At 55.2% G+C, this 9,001-nt stretch overlaps 1 protein-coding gene across 1 annotated transcript in view; it reads left to right on the forward strand.

The window, feature by feature from the left end:
• The window catches only part of PHACTR3 (phosphatase and actin regulator 3), a 152,900-nt gene extending 144,173 nt beyond the window's left edge, over nucleotides 1-8,727 (forward strand). Inside the window, exons 10-14 of the mRNA XM_011366030.2 lie at nucleotides 5-51; nucleotides 3,615-3,676; nucleotides 4,661-4,801; nucleotides 6,564-6,640; nucleotides 8,530-8,727. Of these exons, the coding sequence (XP_011364332.2) occupies nucleotides 5-51; nucleotides 3,615-3,676; nucleotides 4,661-4,801; nucleotides 6,564-6,640; nucleotides 8,530-8,545 (343 nt within the window). The 3' untranslated portion in view covers nucleotides 8,546-8,727. The remainder of the gene's footprint in view (nucleotides 1-4; nucleotides 52-3,614; nucleotides 3,677-4,660; nucleotides 4,802-6,563; nucleotides 6,641-8,529) is intronic.
• Nucleotides 8,728-9,001: the final 274 nt, after the last annotated feature.

Below are 9,001 nucleotides of genomic sequence, written 5' to 3' on the forward strand. Positions count from 1 at the left end.
TGAGCCAGAGACCCGCCGTGGAGGAGCTGGAGAGGAGAAACATCCTGAAACGTGAGTCCCGGGGATCCCCCTGGAGCCCCGCACGTGTGCCCAGCGCGCCCGGCTGTGGCCGAGCAGCCCCGCGGCCAAGCCCTGGAGGAGCCGATGCTCCCAGAAAGTCCCCTTTACACACATGGGGCGCGGAGCGCTCCTCCTGGCACAAGGAAAGCTGTCGCTGTCACGTTCTTCAGTCAGCCCGGTGGCTCTGAGGGGAAGGGATCAACGGGCTTCTCCCCACCGGGCTTCAAGCAGGTTTCCCTGGCAGTTTCGGGTCCGGACAGTGTCTTAAATCCTGCCGTAGAGAGTCACGCATCTCTGTTGTCACACCCGGAGGGACCACAGCCGGCAGCTCAAAGGGACAGGGAGACGTGGATTCAGCCCCCCCCCACCCCCACGTCCCGTTAGGTGTGTCCTGCTAGGTGTGTGCGGGACACAGGTGCCCGCAGGTGGGCGGCCTCCACAGCGCAGAGAGCAGGATCCCTCCCTTTTAAGTCCTCGCGGAGGCGGGCGGTGCAGCCCCCTGGGGAGCGTTTCTCAGCCAGTTCTCCAGCAACTGGTCCACAGACTTCAGTTTCCAAAACAGTTTCTGCAAAGAGCATCTTCGGGGGGCCTGGGTTTTTTAAGTGTTTTCATTGCTTTTCCCTGTTCGTGAGGAGCGCTGTCGACGTTCCCTGACTTTGTTTCTGTCCCGTGAACATCTTTTTACAAAGCTACGAGGCTGAGTCTCTGCCAGGAGGCAGACGGCGGCCCCTTGCCCTGGGCGCTGTCCCGATTCCCCCCTTTGTGGCCTCGTTGTCCTCAGCTCCCGCCTCCACAGGCTGGTGGGGACATTGACCCCTGAGACGGAGAAGTCTTCGTTGTACTTCTTAAACTTAAGAAACGAAGCTGTAGCCTGTGAATGAGGGTGTGTCTGAGGATTTAAAGGAACGCTTTCCGCTGATGACACTCGATCAAGTGGGCAGATGTAAACGCTGAGCTCTGTCAGCGCGCGTTAGAATTTTAGAGAGCGGAGTCTCTAATGTGTAAAGCTTCGAAGTCGCAGATGTCCTGAAATAACTCGTCCAAGGCTTGAATGGGGAAAGTTCTAGAACCCGGGCAGTGCCTCCCTCGGAGACGTCTGTCCCCCGATGGCAGGCAGGGGCCTTTCTCCTGGGAACTGTGTCCCCCGGCAGTAGGGACCTCCTTCGACTGTCAGGGACGGCCAGGCCAGGTCCTCCCACCAGCAACTGCTTCCGATCGTGTTGGGCTTTGCACATAAACGCGGAAGCCGTAAAAATAGGATGGTGCTTAGTGAGTCGAGATGGCAGGGGTGACCAGTGACCGCACACACCCTCGGCGCACAAAAGGCACACGTGGGCTCCCTCCACGTGGCCGTGGCAATCCCTCCATCACCGCTGAAGCATCTGATGCGTCCCCAGCTCGGAAGCCCCTCGAGCACCCTGAGTGGGGGAGCCTGAGAATTTCAGGGCTGGTCCGTGGGGGGCGTGCGCTTCGTTCTGTGGGCACGAGAGCTGGGGAAGCGTTTATAGACCAGAGGAGAACCTCAGGTCACAGGCCCTGACGCCGGCTCCCAACGCTCCTGCGCCATGGCGTCTTCTGCCTATAACCAGCTCCGAGGAGCCCCTCACCTTGCGTTTGCTCCCCTCACGTGGGCAGCTCATGGCTCACTGCGGTCATGGCTGCGGGCCTCGGCCTGTGCGGCCTTGGGCGTGAGAGAGAGCGTGAGACGCTTGCCCGTTTTCCGGGACGGCTCTGCGCTGGGCACCCTCTGCGCCAGGCGCGGTCCTCGGAGCTCACCCACGGTCTCTTGTTGCCTCGTCACTGAGAAGTCACGAGCTGCGCTCTGCTGCCCTTATTTCTAGAGAGAGGAAGCGAGGCCTCGGCCAGGTCTCAGGGCTTTTGAAGGTGAATCGTGGCGAGGAAACAGCCGAAGTTCACGGCCAGGTCGCCCGGCCCATCGTCCGTGTCCCGGCCAGGGCGTTAGCAGCAGTAATACAACCCCGCTGACTTGCGTGTGACTGTCCACCCTTTCTGGGACACATGGGAACGCAGGCTCTGGCCAGAGCTCCTGGTCGTGGAAACGGCACAGCGTTTCCGGGGTCTGGAATAACCCACGGCTGAGCGGAGGTCAAGGACAGGCCCGTGGCGGAGGCTCCTAGGAAGGACTCGGTGCCCGGAAGCGCACCCGGGCCCAGGCCCTGCCCGCGCTGTCAAACCCCGCGCACCTGCTGTGCCCCCGCGACCTCGCGATGATGCTGACGCTGTTGCCCGTTGGAAAAACACCCGCTTTTCGGTGTTTTCACGTGGAGGCTGCGCTTGGGATCTCTCCATGGCCTGTTTTTAAGAACTCTGAGAGATTAGTTTTGTATCACTTACATCCCTCGCGTTGGCCTTATGTGATACTTTCACATTTTTTTTTTTTATCGTGCGATCAGCTTTCTGATTAGAGCCGATAACTAGTTTCTTCTAGTTTATCACTTGGATTAAAAACCAAGAACATAATAGGGTTTCGTTTCCTTTTCTGAAACACCCAAATGCGAGCTGAATCTGCCTTTTTTTTTAAAGAAGAAAAATTACTGAAAGAGCAGTGGCGGATTCATTCAACACCCCGTCCGCCCAGGCCCCCAAGTGCACGAATGTTGGAAACGTTCTAAGTCAACCAGATGATGTGAGATTATGTTACACGCGCAGACCGCAGGATCCCCCCTCTCCGAGGCCTGGCAGTGCTTCCAGGCGTGCCGGCGGAGGGGGGGCCCTTTCCCAGGGGTGCACGTCTGTTCAGGCCGAGGAGCTCGGGCTTTATTTAGCACCAGAGAGAGCCAGAAATAGGACATCATTATCTCGCACTCCAGGGCCGGGCACGGATTTTACTCCACGCCGTGGCTTTCGCTCTATTTTTAGCTCCCGAGTGTAGGTGTGAGCCCAGCCCGAGTGTTTGTAGTCACAGCTCACCAGGCAGAGCCCGTCTGGGCGAGAGCCTCGGGCTCCTGGGAGAGGCGTGTCGTGTACGTTCCCTCTTCTGCCGTAGGGAGCCGGCTGGCTCATGGGTGTGTTGGCACCGGAAACGTACCCTGAAAACATCAATTCCAGGCGGGCGTATGTTGCCCACCATCTGAAGAGGGTGTTTGTATCTTATGTGCCGGTTGCTTAAGCGTATGTGTAGCATTAAGCGGAAAAGGAACGTGCACGTGTGTGTATATAGAACTGATCCTACCACAACTGTTTTTGTTTGTTTATGTTCCTGCATTAAATATACATACAGAGATAAGGTGTTTGACGACCTGCTCCCCGTTCCTCCTGTAAATAAATGCACGGCAGCAAGCAGCGTGGTTATTTCTGACACACAGAAGGGCCCAGGAGATGCGATGCTGGCGAGGCTTCCCTCACACAAGGGTTTCTGGGGACCAGCGTGACCACGCTCTCCCGAGCGGCGACTGGCAAAGTGTCGCCTGCGGGGGGGGCCTCGATCCTTCCCATTCAGCTGCAGGAAATCCGGGGTGGCGAGGCGCGCGCCCCTACTGAAGGGAAGAGGGTCTCACCTTCTTTCCCTTTGTCTTTCGTTTTCCACCTCACAGAAAGGAACGACCAGACAGAGCAAGACGAGAGGCGAGAGATCAAGCAGAGGCTGACGAGAAAGGTGCTGTGCTTTAAGCGTCTCGCCTCCCGACTCTGAAGGGGGACGAGGGGGCGGGAGGAGAGCTGGCTCTGGAGCAGGTGGGGTCGGGGGCGTGCGGACGTCACTCCGGGGCCCTGCTTAACAGCTCTCTGGGTGACACTGAGTTCACGCCCCGAGCACTCGAGAAACGGGGCCATTCGCCACGTCCGGTGCGTGACCCCACCACGCCCGCGGCTCAGGCCCTCGCCCAGCACGGTGGCCGCTTGGCGTGGCACTGCCATGCAGACGGCGTTTTATTTCCAGGAAGCCCGGTGTTGACTGGGCATTTTCTTTGTGAATTTGGGGGCTTCACGTGACATCCAAGAAAGCACACCTGGATGTCAGTCTCCTGGTCCCCGTGAGACTCTTTGGTCCCCTTCCATTTGGGTAGAAAGCTCCTGATGGCAGAAAACTGCCCTCGCCTGAGGGTTTGTGTGGGGGATTAAAGTTCGCTGTGGCCAGTCCAGGGGCACCTGTAAGCTCCAACCTGCTGACGCCCTGACTGGATCCACAGGCTCGTGTGTCCCCTGTACCCTGGCGTAATGACGGTAAAATCTCATCCTGCTGGATGGAAGTCAAGAGAATAATCCTCCCGAGCTTGAGAACCGCGCGTAGTCAGCATTTTAAGTTTATCGGTCACTTTTTAAAGAAGCTTATCTGATGATGCTCAGGAAGAAGCAGCCGCTGCCCTGAAATTTATTCCAAGTTAATTTATCGAACTGTCCTCGAGCCTGTGCGACGTGCGGGGCTCCAGGGCCGGAGCCTTGTGGTGAGGCGCGTCCGGCGCGAGGGCTGTAACTTGAGCATGTAGGTCAAGGCCGCCTTCACGTGAGAGATGATTCACATTCGGGTTGTATTTCACAGTTTCCGAGTTTCCTATTTGTGGATAGGAATGTCCTGTTTATAGGGGGCCATGAGAAAGCTAGTTGGGCATGTGACACCTAACGAGGTGATCTTTTATTTCAGCTGAATCAGAGACCCACAGTTGACGAGCTCAGAGACAGGAAAATTCTGATACGGTTCAGTGATTACGTGGAGGTGGCGAAAGCACAGGACTACGACCGACGAGCCGACAAGCCCTGGACGCGGCTGTCGGCCGCAGACAAGGTACGACAGAGCCACCTGCGCCGGCCGGGGGGTGGCATCGTGGAACGGGCGAGCCACGCCGTGGCCGCAGACAAGGTGGACAGCAGACCATGTCACGACAGGGAGCTCGTTACACGGGGCGCCGTCAGCAGTTGAATCTGAGGCTAGGCCTCAACCGGGTGTTGGTTTCACAAAAAATAATCCGGGGTCAGGGTTGTTTTCAGCTGGGGGACAGTTCTGCCCCCAGGGGACGTTTGGCAGTGTCTGGGGGCGGTTTTGGTTGTCACAAGTCGGGGGCACTGCTGGTGTAGGTGGGAGGAGGCCCGGCAGGGGACAGTCCAGCCCAACGTGTCAGGAACGTGGAAGTCGTGTCACGCAGCCTGGACATGAATCAAAGGAGGCAGGGCTGGCAGAACAGACACTGGGGGACGTAGGTTTACACAGAATGAGCTACCGTGGGGACCGAGGGGCAGAGGACATCTGAGGAGCACAGGAAGGGCTCCCACAGTGCGAGCGAGGTGGCTCTGCAGGGCGTCCCCGTCCAGTCGAGGCACCTCCGGGAACCTCACGGGTGGTCCAAACGGAATGGTTGGGGCCCCGAGAGCACAGGAGCGGTGGGTCCCGGAGGCCAAGGGCGAGGCGGGGTCACCGACGTTCCCCGAGCCTCATTCCGCTCTGGACCGAGCCCAGCCCATCAGCCTGCCGGTCATTATTTCATTTAACCCTCAAAACAATGCCTGTGAGTGAGGTTCTGACCCCAGTGGAGAATGGGTGCCTGGGAAAGTCTCGGGGGGTCCTCCTCGTTCGTGGTCGGACACGGTGCGGCGGGACTCGAACCCGGGTATGTCTGCGGCCTCTGCATCATGCCCCCCTGCCCCTCCTGATCTCAGAACTCTTAAAGTCTTTGGGAAGAGGCACAAACATGTCCAGCCAGTGAGTGTGCTGACGCCGCTAACTGTAGCTCACCCTTTCTGTGCGGAGCGTGAATCTGTGAGGTTCCAAGTGAATGCACGTGGGCGTCGCATCGGCCTGGAGAGACGCAGACACGTGACTCTTGGTCACCCGCAGGCGATGGGCGGGGAGGAGCATGGTCATAAAGGGAGAGGAGCAAGTGTCTTTGGCAGCAGACCATTCAACTCCCCGAAACCCTCCGCTCAGAGCCTGTCCTTGTCCCAGAGATGGTGTCTGACGTTTTTGTCTCACTTGGCCCTGGAGGATTTATCCGAGAGAGACACGCAGGACAAAAGTGAGCTTCTCGTGAGCTCCTCAGGGCCCTGGAAAGCCTGGGGTGCTCACACGTCTCACCCTCATGCACTGACTGTGTTATTTTTCCGACGACACAAAACGTAAATGCACGTCGACGTTAGAATGGCTTCCTTCTAGGTCACCTAATTGAAAAAGCCCAGGTGAGCGTACCGAAGTGGGACTGACTTCGGCATCCCTACTGGATAAACGCCCTGGGCATGTGCTCGACCCACCTGTCATGTGTCGTGCGGGGCGGGCCCTGGCCAGCCGTGGCCCAGCGACACCCTCGCTAAGCATGTCCCTAACCTGGCCACGCACCAGCTTGGTGGCTGCGAAGCCGCATAAGAGTCTAGATGCTGGACAAAAAGGCGTTTCTCCTTTTTTTTGTTGTATTTTGGTTTTTTTTGTTTCGGAAATACATTACAAACGTAACAGAAGTCAGCAAGTGTTAGGAATGGTTGTTAACCTACCCGTGGTACTAATCTCCCGTGTCAACCGTTTAACGCCCCATAAAACAATGTGCCGTTTTCAATTTCAGGCAGCAATTCGTAAAGAACTGAATGAATACAAGAGTAACGAAATGGAGGTACACGCGTCAAGCAAGCATCTGACAAGGTCAGATTTCTATTTGTGTGAATTTTGGGATACTCATAGCGTGGTGTTTATTAAAGAGAAATGTATGGAAGAAGCGCGTATCCAGGTAAACAAATGCAGCATCTCTGTCGGGAACCGCGTTGCGCGGATAATGCTGCTCGATTGAAGATGGTGTTCGCTCCCACGGTGTCTCGCGGGGCTTGGTGACAGGTGACCACGTAGGACAGTATCGCACAGGCTGTTAGTTTTTTTTACGTAGTTAATGTACGTTGAAGAAAATTAGTCTCAAAGCGATGAAAGTAATGGAGGCATTTGCCTGTACTGAATTCCCGCTAAGATTCACAGCTCCCCCAGTCTCGAGAACCCCGGGGTTTCAGTTAGGGGCGTGCTGGGTACTCACTCTCCACCTCCCGGTGACATTTTCCTGTCTTATTTATATTCACACCTTTAACACGAGCTGATGCTCGCGAAAGCTCAGGGAGCTTTCGTTTCTTCAGCAAATATGTGAGCACCTACTATGTGCCGGGCGCCGTCCTGGGTGCTGAGAAAGCGCTTGTGGAGTAAGATGAAGGAGGTCCCCACTGTCGCGGCGTATAGTCCGGGGGGAGTATATTGGCCGATTCTTCTAGAATCAAGACTTTTCTCGTCAAGGTGGATCTGGTCTCCGTCCACGTGTCTCGTTGACGTGGACAGTGGAGTGGGCGGGCTTCCCTCTCTTGGCTCCTTCCCTCCTCCTGGTCCGTGGCCGTGGCCGTGGCCGTGGCCAGCACTACTCATCTGAAGTTCTCGTGTGCCTTTCCCCCTGCGGGGGACGGCCTGGGCGCGACAAGCCTTCCACTGTGGCGGTCGCTCTGTCGTTTCTCCCTGATTCCAAAGATGCTCAAGCCCAAATTCAAAGAGAAAGGAGGTCCCGCCTCCCAGCGAAAGATCGGGGTCCTTTCCTTTTCCCTTCGCCACAGTGTGGCCACAGCCATTGTTTGAAAGATTCACTCTGAGCTCAAGGTAGCTGCGGGACAGAAACTAGGGACGTGACGTCGCATCCTACAGCAGGTCGAGGGTGAAAACGCACGGGCAGAGGAGGCTGGGAGCGCTGGAGGAAACCACTCGTTGGTCTAAACGTTTTAACGTCTCCCTGCCCCATGACTGGCGTATGTTTGGGAGGGACCGGCTCGTCTTATTTTCGATTGTTCAAAAACACTCAAAAATGTTGGGGAAATAAACGTCCAGTAAAATGTTCAGAGTCGCCTTTAACGTTCGCTCTGTGTTAAAGATGGAGTCATTACATAGTCCACGTGTGGCGGTCAAAATATTTACTGCGCTTTCCCATTATACGGTCAAGGGATGTTTACTAAAGCTATGTATTTTCTCTCCCAAGTCTCGATAGCTTTCTTAAGTGACAGAACTTTAAGAGTGAGCCCCAAACTTGGGCACCAGGAAGCAATCGTAAGATTTTTATACCACCCCATTTTAGCGCTGTCAAATTTTTAAAAGTCAGAACAATATTTTTAGTCATATGAGGTTTTCTTAAGTGTACTAAACATTACCACAAACACGTTACCAACTCGACAAAAACAAACAAAACGGGAACGTTACTGTAATTTCCAGCGATTTGTCTCATCGGTCCATCACGTCCACTGATTTAGCGAGGCCCCGGCCTTTCTGGGTGCTTTAAGGGTTCAGCTAGCGGCTTCCAAACAAGGTTTTAGGTTGTCTTTAAGCATTCGAGATATCGTTCCTTCTCGGGCACCTTGGGAGCTCCCCGAGGCTCTACGCTACAGCTAAGCGGGTTTTACATGCTGGGCCTCCAAGAGGCTTTCAATAGCAACAGCTTTATTTGTGGAAGGTTTGGTCGTTTTAACTTGGAAATGTATAACCTTAAGTTATTTGTCTCTCTTAAAAATAATTTCTAGATTCCACAGGCCATAGAGATTTTCTTCTGAGAAGAATTTGCGTTTAATTTTTGATACCAACACTGAACATTCATCAGGGAACTTTCCTGAAGTTTTCAGCTCAAGACTACCTGCTGTGTGTGTGGCAGGAGAGGATCACACACAGGTGGACCCCTGGCCACACTTAGCCGCCAGAGGGGACACCAGAGGACACGCTTCACTCTTTGGTGTCTGAGGAGTGAACTGTGGGGTCAGCTAAGACCCAAGTAACTCGACCAGAAGAAAACTGTTGTTTGCCTTTCAAGCTTGTTTTACAGTCCTGCAGTGTGACGGAGGCGGGCCACACGCATGTGCAGGCTCACCCCTCCGAGGCCCCCGACTCGAGGGACATGGGACGCAGCGTCATTCAGTGTTCTGTTGAAAAGACATTTTTATTCTGATCATGGTTAATTTGAGGACTCTTTAAGTTCATGTTCTACAAAATGATTTACTG

Source organism: Pteropus vampyrus, unplaced genomic scaffold (assembly GCF_000151845.1).
Source record: "Pteropus vampyrus isolate Shadow unplaced genomic scaffold, Pvam_2.0 Scaffold118, whole genome shotgun sequence".
In the NCBI taxonomy this organism is placed as follows: domain Eukaryota; kingdom Metazoa; phylum Chordata; class Mammalia; order Chiroptera; family Pteropodidae; genus Pteropus; species Pteropus vampyrus.